The following is a 27,863-nucleotide window of genomic DNA, read 5'->3' as shown; positions in this document are numbered from 1 at the left end:
TGCCAAGAACATTGCATGAAAGCAGAGTTTGTCTGGATACCAGTGAAAGTACCACTCAAACTTCAGAAACTAAGACCCCTTTTTAGTGCCAATGTTGTTCTGTAACCACAAAACAAAGAAGTCCTAATATTAATGAAATGTCTTTGCTTTAAAGTTCAGAAATGTCTTAAAACACTGAAGAACTTACTGGGTTTCTGTTGCATGTAGATGAAAACTTGGTATCTTGACAAGGAACCCTGTATGCTTTTATTCACAGATGCCTTAATTTTTGTCTACATGGGGAAACTAGCAGAGTTACTCTGGTTTGATCACCTGTGCAGCCATTCTTATCACAGAGTGAAGGAAGTTTGTTAATATATTTTGAGAAAGTGGAAAAAAAATGATTGCCCTGAAGGACACTCAGCATGGGCTGGGGTTAGTCGTGGAGCTGGTGTTGAGTGCATGATACTCTCTGAAGTTACATCCTGGCTTATTGTGTACTAGGTTTCTGAACAGTGATGGATTCTTATTTCATACACTGTCTAGATGGATGCCATTAAGTCAGCACATTGTTCAAGATTAAAAACAGTGTAAAGAGTAAACTTCAAGTCTTGTGTTCAGGCTGTGTAAAATGACTTCCACAAGCTCAGTCAGCACCTCAGATACCTGTTTGCATATACACTATACTACTTAATTACCTAACTATCATGGCTCTAGAGATGTGTCATAATTGTGGGTTGTATTGCAATGCTTTGAAGTCCATCCTCTGAGATGGTATGGACAGCAGTTGCATTGCTTTTGACATCTTTTGTCCTTAATTTATGTAGGACCCTGGGACTGCATGATCTCCTTGCCAGGTTTCTAGATTTTTCTTTTTATCTTTGTACTTCTTTCTCAGGCTTTGGCTTCCCTGCCATAGTCTGCAGTGTGAGAAGTGCTCTTCCTACTTTGTTCATACCCCCAGTGAAGCTAACTGACTTCTTACTTGTCTTTTACTAGGTGGAGGTGACTTCAAGGCATTTCTTCCTTGAGGCCTGAAGGCATTTCTTCCCTCAAGGAATGAGATGAGAGATGGGGAGGATGTTGCATTACTCCTTTTCTGGTGGAGATGCAGGGCAAGCATAGGAGCTTCTCAGTACCAGCAATAGCCAGTCACAGGTTGGAATGGACTTCTTCTTGTCCAGCCAGCCTCCCGAGCATAAGAACTTTTAATTTTGGCTGGGTAAAACCCTTCCAACCTTCCACATCACACAACCAAATCCCAGAAACAAGTGCATCTTGCAAGAGCACAGGGCATGTTCAAAGACTTTCCATTCTAGACAGGACTTAAGTGAGCTGTTGGCAGTCCTGTGGCTACCACAAGAAATGGAGAAACGTTCAATTTTTATAGCTATCACTTGTCCAGTGACTCCAGTAATAACTTCACCTGTGCCAGCTTTTGTACTTTATTTTACTTTTCTATAGACTATTATTTTACTGCTTCCATAATCTGTAGTGATGAGTGGGTAAAGCTCTTGGGTGAAGTTTGATATTTAGCACTAAAACTATTAATTCAGTGAAGGGTATGTGATAGAGCTCTCTGCTGCAGAACCAGTGGGTTAGAACATGTGTCAGAGTGTATATGCAAGTGCAGATTTTTGTAACTGCAAAAGTTAAATGAATTAATGTTTTAAAATCTCTTCACAGGCTATCACTCGCCTCCTACCAGACTTCGATGTTCAGGCAAGTAAAGCTATTCTTTTTTGTTGTTGTATAAAGGGAAACTGAATTGACATTTGAGAAAACGGCAAAATGTGATCAGAAATAAGTGACTGCTCATCAAAAGTACTGTAGTTGTGAGACAGGGTCTGAATGGGACTCTTATGCAATGATATGAAGGGGACTGCAGGAGGTCTTTTCAAACTAAAGCTGGGAAAGCCTCATCCAAAAGAGGTGAATGAGTTGCAAGCAGCTCTGTTCTTGCTAACAGAAAGATTCTTTAGCAATGGCAGTGAAAGCAAAATATACTCCTCCCACATGAACACACAATTTCCCCAGTTAATTTGCTTTCATTAGTGGTGTGCTTGCATTTCCTCTGAGGAAATGTCTCTCTGTGTATCCCATTATGTCATTAAAAGTTTCCAAAAGATTCCTGAAACATGGGGACTGGAGGAAGGCACTAAGCAATCAATTTTGTTTGTACCAAGAGTGACAGCAGTTTCTGTATATTTATTTACAGCCAGCACATAAACATGCGTAAAGTGCACCACCAGGTCAAATGGTAGTAGCTAATGTAGCTAATGGTAATAGCTTTCCATTTTCCTCAGATGTCTTGTTTTTGAGAGGTTACTTTATAATTCTTGTAGTTCCCTCTTTGTATTATTTTATCTCTATTTGGGATTACAACTGAGTTTTTGTTTTTGATGGTTCTTAAACTGCAAATAAGGAAATGGATTAGTGTTGGAGGGAGACTGGTTTGAACTGAGAGAGACAGCAGTGAACATGTACCTGCCTTGACAAGAAGAGTGAGCATTGAATTCCCACCACTGGGGACGAGTATGAGTTGAGCAATGAGGCTTGCTGGTTGTCTATCAAAGGGGTGTAAGGAGAGCTATTGAGTTTTTCTAGTCTCTTGTATGTGCAAGTGGAGGTCCTTTAAAAATAACCCTGTTGAACATTGTGACATGTTGCACTTTATTAGTACTTCTCTATTTGTTATTCAGTGCTGTCCAAATTGTTTAAAAATCTAGTAGACATGCAGCAGTCTTTTCCCTGGAAACCAGGAGAGGCAAGTCTCTCAAACATCTCATCCTCTTTCAATGGCACTTACTTTTGTAGCAAAAATACAGTTCATATTAATTCTTCATTCATCCTTTCTAATGATGAAACCCACTGCCTGAAGTCTTGATAAATATAGGTTAAAATTCTCCTCATCAGACTTCCTGCAGGACTGATCACAGCATGGGAGAAGCTCACTGTTTTGTCCCAGATTGACCACTTGTTCTAAATAAATCTGAATCAAGGATTAAGTCTTTAAACAGGAATACTGCAACATTTTGATTAAAATCAAGAAGTGACCTGTATTTCATTTCTATTCTTGGAATAAATTTGCTTGGCTTGTAAACCATGCGTATATATAGATTTTTAACTTGCAAGATCAAATTCTCTAAGCCATTTTGTTTTTTTTTCCCCATGTTTTGGATTAAATGTCGCTAATCCAGGCCCGTGGTTCTTGTCATTTAGCCTTGCTCTGCCAGCTCCTGCTTTTTTAATGATCTTTCTTGCTTAGACCTTAATCTTTGGTTGTTCTAGTTCAAGAAGGAAAAATGTGTGAGAACAGCCTCAATCTGTTATTTTAAGAACTACTACTGGAAAGGAGGCTTAGCTTTGGTGCTTAAAACCACAAAAACCCTACCTATGCATCTTTAGGTTTCTTTGTGGTTGACCTATCAAAAAAGTGGTTTGAAGATGTTGTGAGTGCTTTGACTGCTTAGTTCATTAGATAAGTTTGAGTGTCCCTGGAGGATCCAGGTCGCTTAGGACTGACACTGAAGATAACAAATGAGCTTAATGAACAACCTGTCTCATGAGCCATGTTTGGGAGAAGGAGGGACCTGGGCAGGACAGTAGGTTCTCAGGACCTGGTAGGATGGAGCTTCTCATATGTGTCTACATATGTATGTGGATGTCCACTGTATCACTTGCTTGGTCCTTCTGCAGAGAAGTTAAGCAATGTACAAATAATTTTGTTTCTGCCACTAGTGAAAAGTAATGGCTGTCCATGAGGTGGTTTTGTTCCAATAATACATTTCATCTAGTTATTCAGATTTGGAAAGAAGTAGGCTCTTATTTTGCATGCTATTTTAGACAGACCTGAGTTAAAACATACTTTCTATTTTTGAAGTCACCCACTGTATGACACAATATTATGCTGCAAATTGCAAGATATGTGTGCTTGTTCTCTGGAGGAAATCTTTCACAGAGTTACTAGGGAATGGCCAAGACAAGAGGTGAATGGAAGAACTGACAGCTGTGATGTACCACAGCTGTACTCTCTGTCAGTATTTCTGTCTGTGGCACTTACCTGAAAATGTGAGTGAAGTTACTGCCTCCCAGGAAGGGGAGTGTTCCTCATGAAGCCTGTTCTAGCACAATTCGAGATCAATTAGTACAGGGCAGCATGCCCTGTGCTGTTTTATGTTGGCTTAATGCCAAGTACTTCTTTATTGTATTTGCAGATTAGTATATTTGCCTGTTCACTTACCTGGTAATATTGGAGTTGATGGAGGACTGACTCCGTATCCCTGTATGCATTCCCTTGGCTTTGTATTTCAGAAACGAGCAGTGTCAGGAGACCACTTTCTCAATAACAAAGGAAAACTCTGAGCTATGTGACAGCAGTAGGTGGCAGAGATGAGTTTGTACCTTGCAGTTCAGGGCTCATGGTCATCAGCATAGCCATTTCTGTTTTCCCTCATCCTCCTGCCTTCAAGGGGAGAAGGAAACAGTCACCTTGCAACGGGAGACAAATCAGCTGGTCCTCGTGGCATGATGGCTGTAGTTTTGGGGGCTTTTCAGTTTATTAGACCTGGTTTTCCTTTAGGATCGTTTTAAGTCTCTGAAGGAAAGGAGGGGGGGGACAGCTGAGGTTTTTTGTTTTGCAGAGCAGTGTGACCCCATGCAAAATAGACTAGGAAGAATGCCAGGACAGAACTATTATAATCATCTACTGCAGTTCCTATATCAATGTTTTTGTTGCTTGTGTAACAGGTACATATAGAAACATTCCAAAAAATGTCCTGGTTTCTACCTTAACAGAATGGTTTGCATTTAAACATAAGGTACACAACACTAAATGGTTTGCATTTAAACACTAAAGTACCCAACTCACAACCCAAATTGGAGAACCTTTTCTTAATAGTTAATTTAAAACAAATATTAATTAAGTGTAATAAATAAATTAATACCTGGAAGGGTGGGCATTGGGATTGTAGCAGAACCTAAGATTAATACAAATAACTGTTTTAGAGTAGAAAAAGCTAGAGGAAAAATAACAAGGATAAGGGGGATTTTGAAATACAGCATTGTAATTTCACATTAAAAGCTCAAATGCTTTTCATCTTCAAGATATGAAGGGGAAAAAAAAGTAAAAAAAAAATAAAATAATAAATAAATAAAAAATAGCATAAGCAGGTATTAGTATATTAAATTTCTCAAGTAAAATACACTGTCTCCTAGCAATTTTTTAAAGAGCTCTGAAGCTTTTCTCTCAGTTCTGAGGTAAGACAAGGGAAATATATTTGACAGGCATAATATAATTTAAATTAAATAAAAGCATGAGACAGTAATTGGGGATTAAGTATTTTTGAAAGCTTTAAAATAATCTTGGTGGAATACAGTATTTAATTTAAAATAAAAAATACATTGTTTTAACAAAATGGGCCATGTGTGTAATTTCTCTTTCTAGAGAGCATTGAGTATTCCATACTTTAGAAAACAGTAAACTGTTCATAAACATGTTCCTCAATCTACGTCTTCCTTAGCCAGGATAAAGGGGAGAAGGAATAAATAAACTCTTGTGCTATTGGTGTTTAAATTGTTTCCCCCTTCTAATTGCAGGACAAAATGTCATGTCAAAAAGAGAAAATTTTCTTTAGTAGGGAACAACTCCTTTTAAACTAAGATAACCACTCAATTGCATGTATCGTGAGTATTTGTGTGTGTGCTTTTAGGGCACTAAGGAAAGGCTGCACCTCTGTTAAAGTGAGAGATGTGAACAGATGGCATGCTTGTCTTTATCCTTCTATCGGATTAGTGTACCTTGGATGTTTTTCTAAGATAGTGTTTTAATACAAATCAGTTGGTGAAGAGCTTCTTACTACAATGTTGACGTTGATTGGGATGTGCTGCCATCTGTTTTCAGTGCTCTGTGTTTTGAAAACATCCATCCCGACATCACGTAGACAAATCTCTTGATCTTTAATAGGATCAATAGGGACGTGGAGTTGTTTTTTTGACATCACTGAAGAAACTGGCTTGAATTGTTTTTTAGGAGAACTTTCTGGGTATTTGTACCTAAGAATTCATGCTAATGAAAAACAGCACAACATTCTTGAATTACAGAAGCCTTATTGTGAAGATAATGAGGAATTAAACTGACAGTGCCAGTAATTAGCAGTATGGTCTTCAGTTCATCTCTGAACTATTTTTAGTTGACACTGAATTTGAACTAGTCTCAGGTTTCTAGTTCCAGAATGATTAGCTGTGGAGGTCAGTGGTATGCGCAGGTTCAAGTGTCTGGCTTTATCTGGCACAGATTGTTTTTTGCGTGCAAAGGATGAAGAACCCGAATCTTGAAAGTTGATCTCTCCTCAGAAAAACTGTTCTAGGTTTTTCAGTGCTGGAAAATTCTAGCATTCACAACAATAAAAACCTGACAATATGAAATGCTCATTAGACTCTAACTGAGGAGGAAATAATTTCAATATTCCACATTTAACAGAAGGCGTGTTACTCTCCTTATTGGTGTTAAGGTTTCCAACCTATCAATTCTTATGCTTTGTATTGAAAATTACCTGAATAACCTAGGTTGGTCCAGACGATCTTTGAGGTCTGTTTCCATCTGAAATGATTCTATTATTCTATGATTAAATGCAGAAGGAAGGTAGAATGTTGAAAGTATTAATTGCTAATTTTATTAATTGCTATCTATTGCTACTGCAAATACATTCTGGAGTATTAAATAATGAATATAACAACAACATGCTATTTTCTACCAAAAGTGAAACTTACGTTAACTTTAGCAAGACTGAAGTAGCAATACTGTAGACTAAATACTGCTTATCTAGTTTGGAAAATACTAGATTTCAAATACTGAATGTCAGATTCTTTCTTCTCGTGCTGTTGTACAGGATTATTCTGAGTTACAGTAAGTTTTTAAAATCTTTGCACTATGTTCTTATTGGCAACTTTACTCTTGACTTACAGGAAAGAACTTGCTACCAATTTAATTCAGAATATTTTTAATGTCTTTTAATTTTTGAGTTAACAAAATCTGAAATGAATCTAAGCTTATCAAAGCCTAACTGAAACAACAGAAGGAAAACCAGTACTAATAACTAATTCCCAGGTTTGAAAGTTGGCCATTTGTACATTATGTGGCAGAGACTTAGTTCATCTTTGATGTCTGAGCTGTGTTGAATAAGCACTTCTCCTGGTCAAACCTGACTCAAATCCTATTTAAGAATGACGTTGTCCTGAATTAGTCTGTTTTGGTTTTTCTAGCTGGGCATTATGGGAGTCATAAGCCTATGCAGAATAGCAGCTTGCCTATATAACCCAGTTTCCTGCTTGGGCAAATTCGAAACCAGCTACTGTCTTCTGTCTGACTTGCTGGATTTATCACCCTGTTTTGCTAAAGATGGTACTGGATATGGAAGATACAGCTTACTTGCTAAATAATGCAGTGAGTATGCAGAGAAATTAATTTCTAAGGAGACATAAAAGCCAAGCATTAGTTATAGTATAGTTCAGCTAGCAGAGATACACAGCTCGCCTGTTGTTCAAGAGAAGGGGGGAGTCTTTGTATGTTTGCAACTCAAAACTGATTTGAATGTGTAATTGCAAGGAAAATAGGTGAAATGTGGTGTGGTGCTGCCTAGCATCCTTATTTTCAACAAAATGCATGGTATATTTCATGTATGAAATGTCTGAGCTGAGATTTAGATTGAATCAATACTTCAGATCTTTGAAGAGCTTCTGAGTTTTCCTGTGTAAAGGCTTTTGTAGAGGCTGTATGCTGCTAATTTCTACGGCGTAATTTGTAACAGATTTGAATTTAACTTGGACTTTGTCTCCAGGCATTATTGCACAGAGCAAGTCAAGTAAGCACAGAGCAGACTGTAAACTGTACCGAATGACAATGATGTCTGTATCCTATACGGAAAACATTCTTATGAAATGTTAAGGCTGGCTACTAAATACATACTGCTTTGATAACATAAATGTAACAGTACTGTAAATGTGTCATGGCCAACTGTTGTTCTGTGATTCCCTTTAAACACATTGACAAGCTAACAAACTGTTTATACCTATCTTAAGAGCAAGTGTAAAAGAAACTAAGACTATTCCATATGTCAAGAATGTTAGTATGCACCAAGTCTCTCTAACCTACACAGACATCCAGTAAATAAAAGATGGTAGTGAGAGTGTCTCTGATTTGATACTACGTGTGTTATAATCATTAAATAGTACAATTAATACATTAAATAGTACAAAATCCAGTTATGTCAAATAATAGCACTGGGCTTTTAAAGGTTGTTTCTGTGATAATCACCATAACAAAGGTATAGCCATGCTATTCTGTAGCAAACTTTATTCATTTGTGTTTGTGCTTAGATCTAAACAATAGCAAGCCATAAAGCTAACACATGTAGCTGTTATGTTTACTGTGTTTTTACTAAAACCACAAGGTCCCGGAGTGTGATAAGTCTTTATGGTGAATACAGGCTATTTAATAGCCTGTTCTTTAGGGAAATAATAATTGCTTGCTCAGTTAAAATCATTTTCCTAGAAAGCAGAAGTGTTTTCTTTTGGCAACCTGCACCTTTGCAAATGCTGCTGGCCATAGTTGTAAGCTGTTGTTTTAGGCATCATTGCACCGAACTGCTTTTTTTTTTTTTTTTTTTTTCTTCCTCTCTGCCTTTTGCTGTGGTCAGAAAGTGTTTCCTCAATATCTGGTTAGAGCTAGCAGCTTGAGTGCTTCTGCAGTTGTCTGTGGACTGCAGTAAATGACAACCACATGTAAAAAGTCAGCAGAGAGCCCACACTGTGGGGAGGCATGGGGTGCGTTAGCACAGGAATTGCAGAGATCCTGGGGCCAGAGGGGCTGCAGACAGCCCTGGGATAAGGCGGGAGCTGTACTGCTGCGGTGGGTGTTAATCAGAGCCCTTGGACAAGCTGCTGACAGATTCCCCTTGTTCTTTATCAGGAGCAAGATGTGGAGACTGTGCATGGCTCGGTCCATGTCACCATGTGCGGGACTCCCAGAGGGAACAGACCTGCTATTCTCACCTACCACGACATTGGGCTGAATCGTAAGTAGGCTTTTTATTTTATAGTACAGCTATGGCCTGGTTACTTAACACTACTGCTGTAGTCAAAGGTATGGAAACTGCGGAGGTTAGGAAACCTTTCCCAGGTCCTTGCCAACTTACGTCCATTGCAAACTGTTACATGGCACCATTCTTTGTATACAAACGTGCCTAATCTAATATTTTTCTTACAGACAGCTTAATTCTCAGCTTCTATCCTACCAATGTAAATAATTGGAATATTTCACTTAAGGGAGGAAAAGAATCTCTGGTAGCTTGTAACAACCTTCTATAAATGATGTAAAAATATCTGTAAAGAATGGCTGAGGCTATGTTAGCTCAGGGGAGGGACTCTGTCAGGAAGTGCAGTGATAGGACAAAGAATAATGGCTTTAAACTAAAAGAGGGGAGATTTAGATTAGATATGAGGAGGAAATTCTTTACTCTGAAGGTGGTGAGGCAGTGGGACAGGTTATCCAGAGGAGCTGGGGATGTCCCATCTCTGGGAGTGTTCAGGGCCAGGCTGGATGGGGCTTTGGGAAACCTGATGTGGTGGGAGGTGTCCCTGCCCATGGCAGGAGGGTTGGAACTGGATGGGCTTTGAGGTCCATGGCTCCCAACCCAAGCCATTCTGTGATTCTGTGTTGCCAGCAGGATTGATAAGGACATTGCTGTTGCTTTGGCTTGTAGATTCCTGTCTGAAAACCAGTCTTATGCTGCGATGCGCTTATATGAATTGCATATCAAATCAGTATTAATAAAATAACTTTAAGTGCCATTTATCTTATCCAGGTCATTATATAGGAATATAATGACCTATATGTCCGGATCTGCTCAAGTTTGTTCTTTTCACAGTACTGTTTGCTTCATACAATTTGCTATTTCTTAATGAGATATGAATTTTAATATTAAAAACATCTGCAAATCTGTAAAGCCTGGATTGGAAAGGAGAGGGGATGATATTGCTAATAAGAAAAAGATCTTTTTCTTATTTTCTTGAGTAGACCTGATTTACTTTATTTTGGATTTTCTGTGGATCACAGAAGAGATCTAGGTCTCACTTCTGAATAAAACTTTTTTCTTTCTAGAGATACAAACTCTGTATGGTGAATAAACTTTCTCTCTTTCTAAAAGGCAAGGAAGCTTTATCCCTAACTCATATATTCTCCTAAAGCTGGATTTTAGCTAAAAATACTGTATATTCTCTAATGATTTTGTTTGCATGTTGTGTAGTAAGAGGACATTCAGAAACACACACAAAATATTGAACTGTTTTCTATGCGTCTTAAAGATGGTGCTGCAGAGTTCATGCTTTCCACTCCAGAAGGAAAGTATGCTAACCTTCTCCCTACATTAATATTCATTAAACATCAGAAATCAAATCATCTCAGAGTTGGGTCCTACAGAATTAAGTATCCCAAAAGGACACTTTTGTCTTGAGTTGCCTGCCTTGAGAGACATGAATATAATGTTTATCTTGTAATATTTGGGCAAAAGCACAAGTCACGATCTCAGAGTTGGATACCTTTTCTCGCCATCTGTTTTGACATAATCCAAAGAAAAATGACTGGACAAGTAAATGAATAATTTTACCTAAGCCAAAACCCAGGGTGAATATTTCTGATGGCATTTTATGACTATTTTACCTTCGCATAAATAATGATTTCTTTAGATTTTGGGGCACCAAGCCAATACTTCTGGCAAGGACCAAAATAACATGGATAAACCTTAGCTGGCCATGAAGAGAGAGCTTTTCATTTTTTTTTTTCTCTTCAAGGAATTAAAACAACTTTTCAGAGGTTGCTTTGTAGCAGGGCTTTACTGTTTTTTCCTCCTTAGAAATAAAGGATTGTCACTTTTTCCAGGCTATACCATAGCTCAGCTGATTGTTGAAACCTGGCCTGCAGTTAAGAAAAGTTTATATTAGAGATAACATTAATGAAATAAATGATTTTATTATAGATGCAGACTTACTATCAAACAAATTTCCTCTCAGCACAAATATTCCATGTTTTCTTTTTCTTTTCAAGATAAAACTTGCTTCAATCCTCTGTTCAACTTTGAGGATATGCAGGAAATCACTCAGCACTTTGCAGTTTGCCATGTGGATGCACCTGGTCAGCAGGATGGTGCACCATCTTTCCAAACTGGGTGAGTTATCACAGAAACAGCCCATGTTTTCAGAGTTATCCTCTTTCAGTGGCTGGAAAAAGAGCATTAATCGGCAATTCAATTGAAAAGCAATTGCAGAAAGAAGAGTAATTGGCTTTTGAACACTGACACATTCTATTTCTAATTTTCTGAATCTCTGTTTTGTCTTACCAATTCACAGTAAACTTTGGGGCTGTAATTTTGTGTTTTATTGCTGACAACCACACTTGTAAAACAGTTCCGTGACATATCTCTACATCTGTCAGCTTAAATAATGGGTTGCCATGTTTTGTAATGAAATCTTGAATACAAATACAAAACTAAATTGTTTCTGTAAACAAAATAGGCATTAGTACTATATCACGTCTTTCCTAAGTCTGTGGCTTTTAGGAAATACTAGCATGGTAGATGTTGATAAATAAACTCGATAAGCTTACTAGAAATTCCAAGTGGCTGGACAGTAACAAAGTGATGTAACCCTTGGGATATTGTAAATTCCTGCATCCTCCCGACTACGTATCATATATGATGTTGTAACTCTTGGAAACTTGAATGTCGTTAAGTGCTGTCTTTGCCAAAATACTTGTCCCGTTTAGTCAGAGGAGATGGTTTGCCTGAAGATGCCTCTTGGACAGGAGTCAGCTTGGTTGAGGAAGGAAGGAGCCAACATGCCAAGTGAGGGCAGAAGTCAAGAGACAGTAAGAACTAGGTATTAAGGAGCTTGTACATACCCTAATGCATGAGCCAGTCTATTTACCTTCTTAATTGTTAAGCTAGTCTGGCTGAGGAGGTTATCATGGGCCAGGTGCTCAGCAAGTGTTAACTGCAATGGCCCAGTTGTCTACCCAAGCAGATGACAAAGTTATTTTAGTCACTTCCCTTTGTATATGTTTGAACCAAAAGCTTTTAAGTGTCTTAACCCTCATGTCCTGAACAGGCATTAACACTTCTGGGTTGTCAGCTGCACAGGGCAAAGATCGTGGTCTGTGCTAGTAAAGACCACTACTTAATCATCATGATGACAGCACAAGAAACTGTACTATCTCTTAGCCCTCCAGCTGAAAGTCATGACAAGCTTTACTTTCCCAACAAGAAAATCTAAGAAAACCATGTAAAACAGTTTTGCAATGTTCTTTCTTTTCTTTTTTTTTGTTTTTGGGAGTGGGGGGAGACTAGAGAATCATTAAGTATAGTCCTGATGGAAAGCAGAAATTTGTATGTATCCTAGGCAGATGTTCTGTGGCTTCTTAGGGTTGATTTTTTTTTCCTTGTGCTGCTTGGTCAAAGTTTTGTTAAATATATCCTTCTCAGAATTTTGTTGCCACTCTGCAGAAGACCAGAGACATTAACTTACAGCCATTTGTCGAATTTCTTCAACAGCTTCACAGACCTTTCTATGGCTTCATTTACTCCATGAATATTAATAGAAAGTTATCCTAATTTTCTATCTGCAGAAATGCATGTCCCTGAAAATATGCATGCGAACTATTTGCCAAAGATCTAGATTGCATTGCTGTAGTCTGTGATTCTGCAACATGGGGAAACCTTTTTGTGGTGAACCAAAAGTACAAATGTGGTGAATGTGGCTGGAAACTCACCTCTTAAGTCCAAACTCTTTAATAAATTTTTGATGTTAACTTTTTCTTGGAAGAGATTCATTATGGTCTGTTTTGCTTTTAGCTGGACTAGACTATCATCCTGTAACTCACATAAAGCACCATATTGAGTACATACATATTTCTGCTAAATCACTTACTTGTACTTGCTCCTGATTTAAATTCAGCTCATGCTGTTAATGATATGGTAATAGGCACATTTGTTATTAAATCTACAGTGACCGGTGTGTCTCTAAATATACCAGACTACTCTACTGAATGTGTGTAGTAACTCCACAAACATGTATTTGTTGTAGGTATGTATATCCCTCCATGGATCAGCTGGCTGAAATGATTCCTGGAATCCTGAAACAGTTTGGGTGAGTGCAGAATTCCTGACTTATTTTCCTCATTCTTGTTTTTATGTGGCACACTGAAGAAAGAGCAGGGAAGATCAGGTATTCCTCTGTTCTGCCCCTGAAGCTTCCTGGCATTTTGCTATTTCTGCTGTGGTTCTTTTTTAACTCTTTTATTACAGTTGGCTATTTTGCCTTTGTTTCTGAAGAAGCTTATATTTTGCCCTTTCAGTTTTTGAAAAGTCTGTTTATTTTTAAACAGGAAGCAGCTTCAAGTGAAATCACATGTGCATAATTTAGGGGTTTCCTCCAGTACATTTTCTGTGTAGCCATGACAGAGATAGGACACAGACAATCTGTTCTTCCCACTGTAACAACCCACGTTTTCCTGTGTGGTTAGTAGAAAAAAATGTAGACCCATCTGAAGACACTTAATGTTTTGTTTCTGTGGCTTGAGTGTCTTTAGGGGTCATTCCTGCTTCTTCAAGCCTCTTGTACTACTAGTACATAAGCCAGACTGCTGATGCTGAGGAACCTGGTACAGGCAGTGTTCCTTTGCTGTGTACCTGCAGCAAGTTTAGTCAAGTGTCCTCCTTTAAAGCATAGTTTTAGCAGAAGTTATGCATGAGAAGTGCCTTCTCTGAGGAACTAGTGCTCCTGATGTGCAGTGAAGACTGCAAGTAGGCACCTCCAGTGGGTTTTCAAACTAAGAAGAGAATCTGACATTCAGGGTTAGGGAGCCTTGGAGAACAGACAGGCTGCACTGCTGGTGGAGCTTTTGTCTTAGACCAGCACATGAATTTAAACATTGTTCAGCATGCAAACTAGTTGTAGCAATACCTTGGACTAGTTTACTTCTTTGGTCTCTCTACATTTTTAAAACAAATGTATTGTTTGAAACACTTTTTTTTTTCTTTTTGTTAAACCAAGGCACAGTATTGGCAATTCTGCTGTTCTCTTTAAAAAAAAAAAAAATGCTAACATAATGTCAATATCTTGAAAATCAACTAAGCTGGAGTGTACTTACGGAACCTCGATTTAATACTGTAATGAGAATTAAACCTTTCTCTAGGCATTTTCCTAAAAGCATCGTAGAGCATGTTTTTCTGAGTGGTTTTGTCTACTCTCCCCTTCCATGTATTTTCTAAGACCTTGAAGGTGGTGCTTTAAAACCAATTTCAGTGAATGCAAATATTTAGTTTGTCTCTGCCCTGCTTAGTTATGAAGTTTAAATTTGCTTGCCCCAGCAGCTGGATAGCATAAGAGGTTTCCCTGCCAGCTCCCTGCTAGAGAGGAATCAGCATCACAGTTTGATAGCTTTGTCGTGGAGGATAGGGGAGCCTGGGGTGGGGGGCTTTGTGTTTTGACTGCAGACCTCAGGACTGTATCTTAGAAGTTTTTCTGGCAGAGAGTAGCCATTTCCTTACAGAACCAGAACAATGCTGTGGTTGCTCAGTGTATTTACTTAAAGATAAGTGAGGATTGTTGCTGCACTGCAATATATGAGGACCATAGGCCCAAGAATCTGCTGAAATCCAATTTGCTCTGCAAGCTCCTTACTGGAGCTACTGGCGTTGCTGAGGGTCCACAGCTTGCCCAATGTGCAACCTGTCCTTCCATTGGCATGTGCAAGAGGAAGGCTGCTGACAGAGTTTTACTTATTTTCAGTGCACCCTTACTGATTTGTCTCTTTCATTTCATGGCATACAACTGCTGTGCAGGCTGAAGACTGTTATTGGAATGGGAACTGGAGCTGGTGCCTACATCCTGACCAGATTTGCTGTAAGTTTCATTTCATGGAGCTTTCTTAAAGTCTCGAACCTGATTTTCTAGATGTATTGCTGCCTCCATAGGGTCTGCAGAGACTTCCTGCTCTACTGTATCCATCCAAGTAAGCAGCCAGGCTTTTAAGTGAAATACCATCGTCTGCGGGATAGCTAATCCAGAAGACCTAGATTTTCCGTTTTAAGGCCAGTTAGTCTGCAGAAGGTTTTTTTAATGGGAGTTCTCTATTTAAACTGAGGGTGGAGAAGAAGTTAAATCTTAATATTCTCCAGCTGCTCCGTTGAATTGCTTTAATGATTTTTTTTTTTTTCCATACATATGCTTGTTTTGTGCAAGATAAAACTAGACCTACTGCCTTCCTTCCCAGGAGATAATTTGCTAATTTAAATTTTATGATGTCTGTCAGCTTGCAAAGGACACAAGATAAATCTTAACTCAAAGGTGTTTTTTTTTTTTTTTCTTTTTTTTTCTTTCTTTTTTTTTTTTTCAGTTAAACCATGCAGACATGGTGGAGGGATTAGTTCTCATTAATGTAAACCCTTGTGCTGAAGGTTGGATGGACTGGGCAGCGACAAAGGTAAACATTCTTAAGTTAGAAAAATAAATCATACTGTGAACATGACAAGCATGAGGAGCTGGGCAAGCTTGTGTGTTAAGGCATGGCTGCAGACACAAAATATCACAGACTAATTCCTTTTGGATTTATTTTTTCCATTTACAAACATACCTCCTGTAGAGCCAGTGATAAAAATAAATAAATAAAATAAAATTGGTACTTCTAGGAAGCAGATACCTATGGTATAATGGAGCTACTGGGTACGGACAATTCTTAAGAGTTGGTAATGAAAAAAATACTTTATCTTGGACATGGAATAGTTTTGGAAACAACTTTCTTCCAATTAAACTTGAATCTTAGTGTAACATTCTTTCTTCTTTTTTTTTTTTTTTCTCTTGTCTGTGGCTTTGTTTACAAGCATAGTCCAAGAAGTGAATTGGAGCACAGAAAAAAAAATCAAAACAATATATTCCTGGTTTTAGTCATCTAGCTGAATCTGAGATGCTAAAAAGACTCAAAAGGGCATTAGCTACAGTAACAATAGTCAGATTGTCTGTACAATCAGACTTTTAAGTGATATTATTCACAAACAAAGCCCCTGTACACTTTATTCTTTTGTAGTTGTAAGATTACTGTGTGGGAAAACAGGTTGAGAGCTGGTTTCAGATGGCCTCCTGGAGCTAATGGAGAAATAGGTATAATTGATACATTGCATGTCACTCACTTAACTTATGAAAACATTTTTTTCAGGGTAAGCTGATGGAATACATTTATTGTATCATTCAGGGTCATGTTTTAATGAATGGAGGTTGTTATAAACACAGAAGTTCAAAAATTGGTGTTTTGTCTTTTAACCACACATATAATCAACCTATTCTAAGTGTGTTAAGGGGATATTAAGTGCAATGACAGCCTTGTAGTACTAGGAGAAACTTTCCAAAGCAGGGATGTAACATTTTTCCAATGCTGATTACTCCGTTTAAAAAAAAAAAAAGTTTAGCATACCAGTTTATTTTGGTAAGTTTGAACTGGAATTTTGTTTATTATCTCTGCCACAATGAGATAGACCAGTTGACTCATTTTAGTTATCTCATCCAATATCTCACCATAATTAAATTCTTTCACATCTGTGTCACTGCCGTCTACCTCTCCTAGCTATTGACAACCTTAGGTGTACAGTGTGCCCCCTGTATCCTTCTGTCCTTCCAAATCAAGACCATGCACTGTGTGAACACCAGAGCTCCATGGTCTTTAGGGATCAGCTCCAAAGTACTCTGTGTTGATTGCTAGGGACAAGATTGGTTAAATTACACATATCTGGCTGATTTACTTAATTTTCTTTCAGGGAGTGATTCTGTATATACTCATGTCACTGGTAGTGTGTTTTCTATGTAATCAAATTAGTAAAGACATCCTATGAGAACAACCAAAACGTAAACAATACCTGATGGTATAGTAGGATTCGAGGGAAAAAAAATCAGTCCAGGATATTGTACATAAGAGCAGCAGAGAAATATCTATTGGTCTTCTTATGGGTAATTAAAAGGTTTCAATTGTTCAAAGATTGTTTTAATATCAGATACTTAGATAATCCTGCTGTTCAGATTTCAGGTTGGACAAATGCTTTACCAGACTTGGTCATTTCACATCTTTTTGGAAAGGTAAGCATGTTCAAAACATTCCTCTGATGTATTCGGTCATCTTTATTTACCTCCTAGAGCTGGGAGGAGGGGAGAACATTTTACTTAAACAACAAAATACAAAATTAAACTGTGGGATAGGATGAATACTTGCGTTCCCAGCACTTTGGAGTGTGTATATTGCCGTGAGGCTTCCTGAGTTCCAAAGACTCAAGCACACTGCAGTTATAACAACTCCAGAAGTGGCAGCTCCCTGTTTAGGTAGTTGATACTTAAGCATGAGTAAAGCATTGTATGTGGTAACATTCTGAGAAGAATTTGCCCAAAGGCTTTTATACCATAACATGCTTGTAACTCTGAGAAAAATGGTTACTAGTAGAAACATTGCTCTTCAATGCAAACCTATTTCAATACTATTTTATAAGGCCATATTGCTGGACTTGAAACTGTTAGTAAATGCAATGGAAAACTCCATTCCAGCAGAACAAGGAACTAATCTGTAAAGATTATAGAACCAAACAGTTTGAAAATGTTAGTGGTTTAAGTCCTTGAAGCTTAGTTAGTTATTATTGTGAAAATGAGTTTCACATTACATATGTTTGTAAGCTTTGAACATCAGCTTTATCGTGGAAACATTAATGGAGCTTCTTACTCTGAATCTTTTGTTTTAGAACCTCACACTCGTTTGACTGTAACCATCTGCACTACAACAGTGTTTTGCAACTGTATGATTGTGATATTACAACACACTGATAACTTAAATTGAAAAATGTGGAACGACAGTCAGAGGCTAATGTTAGCTCTGGGTGAAACCACTGAGTGTTGCAAGTTCTCCCTTCTCTAAGGGTGCACTCCTGTTGTGTGGAGATGAGTCTGATACACGACTGCTGTGCCATGTCTTCAGATCTTTTCAGAAAATAGCCCCTATTCTGAATGATTCTGTCTCCCCTGTAGGAAGAGATTCACAGCAACCCTGACCTGATCCATACTTACCGTCAGCATATTATTAATGATATGAATCAAACCAACCTTCATCTCTTTGTCAACTCTTACACCAGGTAAATACATTTACCTGATTTCTAACTGGAAACTGTTTTAAGAGTCTGTCCAGCTCTTTTTTTAGCCAGTACTATTTGTGTGGTGGAGTTACTTGTTTTCCCCCAGTATAAAGTTATGGTTGACAACACCTTTAGGGATCTCAGGTGGCTTGCTTATGGGAGAAGGTCCTTGTGTGTTTGTGGGGCGAAAGATGGTACACTTGGACTGAAAAAAGATATTGATGTTTCAGTTTAAAAGTGGTTCTCCATCAGTTATGGAGATTACAACATATATAAGATTAACACATGTGAGTCCCTGTGCTTTCTGTAAATTAGAATATGGGCATATATGTTCAATTTGTGTGTATCAAAAATGTTTGTCCTCTCCATTTTTTTTTTTTTTTAGTCGGCGAGACCTAGAGATTGAACGCCCTGTTCCTGGAGTAAATGTTGTCACCCTTCAGTAAGTATTTTATTTCCAATCAGTTCACCTCTACATGATGTGAGCAAAGAGATGTGATCTGGGGGTGTGGTATGCAAACATTGCAAAGATGTTGCTGAGTTGCCCTGCTTCCGTGCTAGAAAAGGGTCTTGTAGCTTCATTTTGGAGATATATTGTTATTGATATGTTGATATATTGTCAGGGACACCCATTACGGAGACTTAATGGAAACTATGGCTCTGGATGCACTTAAGCCATGCCTATGCAGCCAAAGAAACATGACCAGAACCAATTAAAAAACAGTAATTCAAGAAGATCACAGAATCACAGAATTTCTAGGTTGGAAGATGGAGCAGTTATGGCAGAGAACGTTTATCTACCAGATTTTCTACTGATGGCTTTTCACTTATGCTGCAATTTGTAAACAAAATAGTTGTCCAGTCCATTGCTCAGCTTCTGATGTTTAAACATGGCAGGCCTTGAGACTCTGTTTTTCTGCCAGAGGTTGAAATTGGCTGACATTCCAAAAGTTGGAGCTGGGAGAGGAGCAAGAAGTAGGGTGAGACTTTGATGCTGATTACCACATTCAATTCCTTATAAAACAGGGAATAAGAGCAATGGGAAGGGCTGATTACCACAAGGTGAGGAAAAGGACAGGTTCTCAGGCAAGGTATCAGAGTATGTCAGTTTATCTGCACTTTTACTGTGCGGGTGACTGGGCACTGGCACAGGTTGCCCAGAGAGGTTGTGAGGTCTGCATCCTTGGAGATCTTCAAAAGGAATGTGGATGTGCTCCTGGGCAACCTGCGGTAGGTAGACCCTCTTGAGCAGGGGGCTGGACCAGATGACCTCTAGACCTTCCAACTCAACTATTCTGTGATTCCATAATATGGGAGATTTAATGTGTCCTTAAAGTTTCTGGAATAAAAAATAAACAATTTTCCCACATTTAACCATCTCATTCTTCCCTGGACGCAAAGTAAAGCTGAGGGCAAGCCTGGGCCGGACCACAGAAATAACACAGCTTTTGTGTGTTTCCTTGCAGATGCCCCGTCCTCCTGGTGGTTGGCGACAGCTCCCCGGCAGTGGATGCTGTGGTGTGTATATCGAGCCTTCCTCACCACTGTGCTAATGGGCAGGCAACCCAAGATGCTGAGTGAGCCCGGCAGGGCTCCCAGAGGCGCAGCAAATCTCGCCAGCTATCAGATGGCTATCCTCTTTCAGGCCGCAGGAGAGCTGCCATTATTCCTGACTGTTTGTACCCTCTGTGTACCACTATTTAATAGCTACTGTGTTAGGAACAATTGCCAGAGCAATTCCAGTGAACCACAAATATTTTCCTTTGGAGAGGAATCTGCTGCTGGCATTTTAACTTGTTCTGTGGTGTTGGAGTTCTGCCCTGGGTCACTATGGAAGCGAAGAGCTGCTTTTTGACCATTATAACTCGCCCCAGATGACTGGATGACTTCTTGTTGTGCCTTAACAGGCATGCCCGCCTGCTGGCTGTTGGCCACGTGGCTACTCACCACTTGGGATGCTACCAGATGACCCCGAATCACAAGATAAACAACCCTGGTTGCCACTGGAGTCCCAGAAACACAAAAAAAATCTAATTCCCAGTAAATGGGTTTGTTTGTACATGGAAAAGAATAGCCATAAGTGTTAACTGACCTAATTGATCCCTTATAATGATATATGCACACATAAAGAAAGTCCTTATACGGAAGACTAAGAAACCCAATTTAGTCAGTATTAAGACAGAAGATTAGGTATTTAGTTTGTTTTCATCCAGCAGTTCATAATTAATATTTTGCATACAATATCTTATGTTACTCTTATTTCATATAGGTTGAATGCAATTCAAAGCTGGACCCAACAAGGACAACGCTTCTGAAGGTAATAATAAAAGTTGTTTCTTTAAATAAACATTCCCCTCATTTAATATTATCTCAATTAACTATAAAAGCAGAACCAAACCAATGTGCTACAGTACTGGTAACATGATCAAAATTCAGTTCTGATGTGGAAGAGCAGTGCCTTCAGGATAAAAGCATTTTACTGGGATAAACCAAGCTGGGTGCTTCTCATCAAGGTTAACAACAGGGAATTTCTCAGCTCCTCTATTTTGAAACACTAGAGGTGAGACCTGAAATGCTCTGTATTTCACATACCAATAATGAATTTGACCAGAGCCGGCAAAGTTGATGTTGGTATTTGGAAAGGTTTGAAAAAACCTTCAGCAGAGTAGAATTGCAAAAACATTCTGTTTCTGTCCTTGCCTTTTCCTCAACAGCAGCGTAAGGTGAATAGATAACTAATCTATCCATCACAGTTCTGTCATCCTGCTTTTTATTTGAATGCAGTCCAGGACAGCTTACATTTGGAAATGACTTCTGTGTTTTCCAAAAAGTTGATAAAATGGACTGTCAAAACAGCAAAGAATGAAGCCAAATCTTTGGCTGTTTCTTGGCATTAAGTATGGGTGCAGTCTTCAGTTCATTAGTGATGACATAAAGTGCAGTAAGTGTAATAGATTACAAACAGTGACACAAATTTTGTCATGCTTCTACTGGGACCTTCTACTGTATCTCTGTTTACTGAACTGGGCAGTGATAATGATAATAAACAATGAGTTGTAAGTAATTTTTCCTCCTAATGGTGAGGCGGTTGAGTGCTGACTTACCACATGGCCATGGCAGACTTATTCTAAGGAAAAATCTGATGCTATCCGAAACACTTATCGGTGGCCAACTTTTCCTCATTCAGGGTTACAGCTGATGCCAGACCTGTTACAGGGCTGTTTTGCTGCTAACTAATCCTAGATAGGATTTGGGGTTTCCTGTAATTCACAACTTAACTGATTTCACTTTGTGGTGTTCCTTGGAACAGGACTGTTTTTGTTGGGTTGACTTTGAGGGGTGGAGTGGCAGGAAAAATGAAGTGCTCCAAAAATACTGCATGCACTCAAGATAGCTTTTTTAAATTTGGCTTTCCTTGTTTCCCTTGGCAAGTCAGGCTGATGCTTGCCATCCACAATCTCAGCAAAGCATTTTTCCCTCTCACCCCTGAGGTTTAGGTGTTTGTTCTCTCTTTGTCGTTCAGGCCAATACTGCATCACATTATTGTAATTCAGAACTGAACCTGTAATAAAGACTAATGGGCTAGTTTCTAAGAAACTGGTAATCACTTGCTATCAAAAACATTTATTTGTAGCTCCAGCTGATGCTTTGCCAGGGGATCAAGGTAATTTGATGTTTTCTGAGGTGCAGTTGTAGCTTTCATGAATGCTGAGCTACTTTGATGCACTCATCTACATGAACGTTACTCATACAACAAAGTGAAATGTTTTTCTGTCAGATAGTTAAAAAGGTCATTTTAATATATCCTCAGCATAAATGTATTTCTCTGGCAATACACTAACTGGCTGTTCTCATCCCTATTTCAGATGGCTGACTGTGGTGGGCTCCCCCAAGTTTCCCAGGTATGATTTGGCTGACAGAAATCCTACTAATCCTGTTCTGCAGCATCTCAGACCGCAATAAATGGGTGTTTTCCTTCTGGGTACTGGCTGTTCCCAAATGTCAGCCAAAAGGACAGTTATGATTTCATGAGTAATGAAGTCAGTCGGTCATCTGAGCTTTCTTCTTTCTTTAAAGATCAATGAAGCTCAAAATTAAGATTAGAAGGGGATATTATTTCCACTAATTAAGTCTTAACCAAGTAAAGGTCTGAGGTGGGAATGCAGAGGTATTATTTTATGCCTGTCTACTAAGCTAACATGGATTAAGACTTCTGCACCAGCATTTTAAAACCTTATTTTTATTTGGACTATTTTTAGGATAGATCAGGAAAGTGGGAGGCAGGAAATAACAGTTCTGTGTTCTTACATACGCTGACCTGGCTTGACTGAGAATGAACTGGAGTTTCTAAAATATATTTAGGCATACATTCCAAGGCTGCTAGTAAAAGCAGGCTGGGAAACTTAAAAACTTACCTTTGTTCTAGTCTTGCTTCACTTCAAGAGCTGATCTGTAAGTCAGCTTTAGGATGTGATGTTTTCTAACGAGATTTCTACACAATACAATGTGGTGTTAGGAACTGCTGAATTATTGATCCTCATATTTATGAGGCCAGTTGTTTTACTTTGGCTCATCAGCTTAAGTAACTGCACTAGTAGAGTTTGGACCCGGCTTAGACCACTTGTAGTCACTTCTCCAAAAATCTTATTCTCAAATGCTCTTGAATGACTTTTCATTTAAAACAATGGGGGTGAGTGAACAGACAAGAGAGAACAATGGTGGAATTTTCTCATGTAAATGAAAATTCGGGCAAATTTAGAAGAACACAGAGAATATTTAAGATGTTCTTATTAAGATTAGACATCTATGGCATTACATTGTAATGAAACTAAATTGTTGATCATCATGTACAATAATACTCTTGTTTCTTTTGCAGCCTGCAAAGCTTGCAGAAGCTTTCAAATACTTTGTTCAAGGCATGGGATACAGTAAGTACTGGCATTATGGAATGGTTCATTCAGCTTCCAGAGTTTGTTGGGTATCTAGGCATGCAGAGAGCCTTCTGATCCCAGATGTGTTGTCTTTTCCCTGTTGGATATGCATTTGCAAGGGAAACAAAAACCAAAACAAAAAACCTGTGGTGTTTGGAAGAGGATTTTTTTAGTCCAAATCATGTTACTAAATAGTAGATAGAAGTCTATCTACAAAGCTATCACCAAGTATTTCTCCAAAATGAAGGTGAAGCTCTTTTGCCTTTATTTTATTTAAGCAATTGTCTGTAATTCCCATGCATCTTATCTAAGCCATGTTTTCTAATACACATTACTCATGTTATTCTGTAAGTTCTTTAATGACCAATAGGTCATGGAATGGGACATTTCCATGCTTGAGAGAAGGCATAAAGGTATCCTTAAACAAAACTGCTTTGTCCCAAGGAAAGCAGCAGGCAACATTTCATAAAATTACATGCCCTTCTGACAGCTGTTGGGTAGGTGCATTTCTAGCCTGGGCTGCCAGCAAAAATTAACCATCTGAAAGTAAAAAGAGGTCTAATGAGTCTCCTCAGTTTTCGTCAGGCTTTTTGCAGCCACAAAAGCATGCCATGAAATAGTCTTGAATCCCTCACTGCTGACCACCAATTTTGCCTTAGCAATTTGGGTTTATTAGCTGTATGTCTGGAGCGTTGCTACTACTTCTAAACATGAAGCTACCATGAAAACTATTTTCAACCCTGAAGGCTTCTCCAAGGGTGGTTAGGGCTGGAAGTAAGAAAGGGGTTTCTACTAAGTCTACACAACAAGGAGTTAATGAAAGTCTTTTCTTCCAGTGCCCTCTGCTAGTATGACCAGGCTGATGAGGTCCCGCACAGCTTCTGGCTCCAGTGTAACCTCTTTGGAAGGACAGAGGAGCCGGTCGCACACTGGAGAAGGCACAAGAAGCCGGTCTCACACTGGGGAGGGAACTAGGAGCCGATCCCACACCGGGGAGGGTTCCAGGAACCGCTCCCACACAGACACGCGCATTGAGCTGACACCGAATTCAGCAAGCAATGCTGAGCAATCAGGCCCCAAGTCCATGGAAGTGTCCTGTTAAGTGTGTGCAGGAGGTGTAAACTGGTCACAGTTTGGAAAAGTAAAGGATGCCCCCTGTGTACCACAAAAACATAACTGGTATTAATCTCAAGCTATTCTGTAAGATGAGCTCTGTTCACCAGGGTCTGATGGGGACCAAAGAAAAGAAGCATCTCATTTCCTCTATCGTTACTCTTGTAACTCAGACAGCTGCTGCTATTGTGCCCTCCTTCAATGGATGCCAAATTCTAAAGGAAACTTGCCAAAAGCTGATATGGTTGTAAACACTTCAGAGTCAAACCAGACATGCTTAATATCCTCCTTTAAAATCAAAACTATTCCACATCCCTTTATTCCTAATTCTCTTGAAGTAAACTGGCACAATTTGAGATGAGTTTCAAAGCGGGGGAGAGAAATTACTGTTGTGGATGGCTTTTAAAAAAAGGAAATGAAACAAATGTGTTACGGCCTCATGTTGAAGCTGGAGTAGAATGCATTGTATATAGCTTGACTTCAAATGATAGAGAAGTTAATGTATCATGCATTTATAGATCTTCTAATTCATTAGTATTCAAGCCTGTTTTCCTATGTATAATAATATACTACTAAAATAGACAAATTTAATGTGACTTTAAGACGAACTAAACCTTTAAGCTTTTTTATTTCACTTTTTTGAGATTTAGTTCTGGTCTTCCTTTCTTTCCCACCCCCCCCCCACCTCCTAGACCCTAAACCCCACTTAGCCAAATGAGGACAAGATTTAAATTTTATAAGAAAGGTAGCATCTCCTCTTTGGGATCTTGGGTCAAAGGGTTTACAATACTGCAGAAGTTGGTGTAGTTTGAACGAGTAGGGTAGCCATACATGCCAGCAAAGCAGAAGCAGCTTGATTTTTACTTCAGACAGCTTCTTATCTTTGCAGCTCAAGTTTTTGTGTCCAGCACAACTGTAAGAAATTCAGAATTCTGTAAGCAAAGCCAGATCCAGCTGTTTTTTGTCAAGAGAGATGAATAACTGTGGAATGGCATGTAATTAGATACTGTACATTCAACTGCCACTAATTACTAGAATTAAAACTCTGAGTTCTCGCTGGTGCTGAGAAGTATATTCCACAAAGTGATGGAATGGCAACACTGTAACTGAGCAATACAGTGTTTAATGACTGCATAAATGTAATGATCTGCTGGTTCTGCATCTTTACATAGCCACCTGATACCTAGGGTTACTTGTGTTGATGCTAGTGGTTTGATATCTTTCTACCAGTCAGATTTTCACAGTTGGGTGTTCTTAAGTTTGTCCTTCCATATGTAGTGGGATGGGATTTCCTGAGCTCCAATGCATACCTGCTGCATTGCAGTCCTTGCATAAACAAGAAAACAGTTAAATAGAAAATGTTAATACTTTGGGATTGCTTGTTCAGAAGAACACCGTCTAGGTTACTTTATATTGACTAACTTCAGCTTTTGTGTAGAATATCCATAGTGGTTTGTGGGAAGAACAGACAATTTCAAGAAAGAATAAAGCTATTGTGTAAAGTCTATCAAGAAAAGTTTCTTAATGAAGTATTTGTATTTATTTCAAAACAAATAAATTTGTAACTTTGCAATGTCTTGTATGTGTCTTCATCTTTTACCAGGAGTACAATGATCTTTCTCAATGGGGTTAGTAGTTCCTTGTCATTGCTTTTTAGCAACTAAGTCTTTTTAATTGTGCTCTTGTCCCTGCCATTCCCTACGTTCATGCTGTGAACTTTTTTTTCCACTTTTTTTTTCACTTCAGCCTACTTTTATTTTAACAAAACACAATGTAGTTCAGTATCAAGTGTTACTGACTATTCAAAAGATAATTTTGCTCTAACAAATGCATTAAAAAATTAAGCCTCAGTACAGAGTACTTCTTATCTGAAGTTAGAAGTTTTCTTTGTATCCTTAGATACAATCCTGGCTAGCACATAGACCTGCAGTTTGTGGTCTGACTTCCTCACAGGAACTGGATTTTACTTCTATCCTTAAAGCAGAAGTACAGGTTTCCTTTCTTATGCCAGTCTGGGTGCTGGTAGACCACTCTGGTCACCTTTTTACTTACCTTGGTGCTCTTACCTAGTGACTGATTTAATGTATTGGGAGTTTCAGGGGTAGGTGGGTTTTGTGACTTTGCTGGAACTATTTTAGTGGCTCCTTCCTTCTGTATTTAAAAATAAAATAAAATAAAAATCCTGTGATAGGAAGAGGCAAAAGCAAATATTTGGCCTGCCAGAGCCCAGGTTCTGCTAAATGTGATTATTCAGCAGTTGTCACTGGACTGGTACCAGCAAATGGCTTGATTTGGTCATCCACAGCCCATGCCACTGCCAGTGAAAAATGGGAGGGATCTCTGCCAGCTCATCTTACAAAAGAAGGGCAAAGTTATGTTCTTCTCTGAGCTTTTCTGGGAATGGCTAATCATTCCTTCCACAAGGACACTGTGGTGTGCTTGTCAAGCCTTGGCAGTTTATTATTGTTTAACAGGGAGGAATGCATCCAATCCTTCTTGCAGCACAAAGGGATCTGCGAGCACTTCTGAGCAGCTAGGAGTTGCTAGGACCACTATAAATGTTAGCTTTTCAACAAAAAGTATTCATTGGGCGAGGAACAGTGTGTACCTGTACAGAAAAGCTGGAGGACAGTACAGAGGAGAGGTGCCTTACCTTTTAAAAGGAGTTATGGCTCCTTTTTACCCACAGTACTGGTCTTCTGGCATCTTTTAATGGTACTTAAACTGAAGAGATGTAAGTGGCTTCCACTTTTATTAGAATTTATTTTTAAATAACTTCCTTCCTACACTTTGAAAATGCTCAGTTCCTCTTTCTTGGAGACTGTAGCGACATTAAACTAGAGAAGATGAGTTGGATTTTCACCTTTTCCTGAAAGGATGAATGGCCACTAGGGAGCAAGGAGATCTTATGGCAGAGAGGAAATTCCAAGTGGATAACAGGAGGCTTCCAGAAAATAAACAGTTCAGCCTTCACAGTGTTTTGGGGGTTACTAAGAGGAGAATGGGCTTCCCTGGACCAACAGGTTTCCTGACTGCTCTTCAGAACCACTTGTAGTACACAGAGTGTAATTGCTGAAATCAGTTCTTCCCACCTCTGCCTGGGTCTCAAGATCTACTATGCAAAAATCAACTGAACTTAAGTAGAGCTTTCCCTTCCCTGTCCTTGCAGAGCAGGAGTGGATCTGGACACGCCAATACCATGTCAGCACAGCAGGACTTTTGTGCTGAAGGATGCTGCTTTTCTCTTTAAAAGTCTCTAGAAACTAAACAGCTGGAAACTTTAACCTAGATGTGTTTTGGGGGTTTATGATTAATGTCACGTGTTGCAAGTGATGGACTGAGCTGCAGAGAAAACAGTTTATAGAAAAGCTGCTTATTTTTCTCTCCAGTGCTGGAATCCTCTTCCTGTCTGTTTTTGCATCTTGGGCAGAATATCTGTTGCAATCTGTGATGTGCCAGTATAACGTAATTGTTTTCACCACAACAACACATCCAGCAGTGTCTCATGAGTAACTTGGCCTGCCCCCTTCCACATGCCAGCTGCATTTTTTGCACTGTTTTGCACTGTGTTGCACTATCCCACATTTGCTGGACCTGTAAGTCTCTCTGGGTCTGTACATATCAGCAT

General features: G+C 38.9%; 1 protein-coding gene across 1 annotated transcript in view; it reads left to right on the top strand.

The window, feature by feature from the left end:
• Positions 1 to 25,808, top strand: part of NDRG1 (N-myc downstream regulated 1) — a 42,790-nt gene extending 16,982 nt beyond the window's left edge. Inside the window, exons 3-16 of the mRNA XM_082752725.1 lie at positions 1,666 to 1,701; positions 8,948 to 9,053; positions 11,081 to 11,201; positions 13,114 to 13,176; positions 14,874 to 14,934; positions 15,428 to 15,514; positions 17,098 to 17,154; positions 18,088 to 18,191; positions 18,577 to 18,633; positions 19,658 to 19,709; positions 20,461 to 20,508; positions 22,058 to 22,093; positions 23,068 to 23,119; positions 23,959 to 25,808. Of these exons, the coding sequence (XP_082608851.1) occupies positions 1,666 to 1,701; positions 8,948 to 9,053; positions 11,081 to 11,201; positions 13,114 to 13,176; positions 14,874 to 14,934; positions 15,428 to 15,514; positions 17,098 to 17,154; positions 18,088 to 18,191; positions 18,577 to 18,633; positions 19,658 to 19,709; positions 20,461 to 20,508; positions 22,058 to 22,093; positions 23,068 to 23,119; positions 23,959 to 24,224 (1,146 nt within the window). The 3' untranslated portion in view covers positions 24,225 to 25,808. The remainder of the gene's footprint in view (positions 1 to 1,665; positions 1,702 to 8,947; positions 9,054 to 11,080; positions 11,202 to 13,113; positions 13,177 to 14,873; positions 14,935 to 15,427; positions 15,515 to 17,097; positions 17,155 to 18,087; positions 18,192 to 18,576; positions 18,634 to 19,657; positions 19,710 to 20,460; positions 20,509 to 22,057; positions 22,094 to 23,067; positions 23,120 to 23,958) is intronic.
• The last annotated feature ends 2,055 nt before the right edge of the window (positions 25,809 to 27,863 follow it).

Source organism: Aythya marila, assembly GCF_965140915.1.
Source record: "Aythya marila genome assembly, chromosome: 2".
Lineage (NCBI taxonomy): Eukaryota > Metazoa > Chordata > Aves > Anseriformes > Anatidae > Aythya > Aythya marila.
This window is presented reverse-complemented; position numbering and strand designations above follow the sequence as displayed.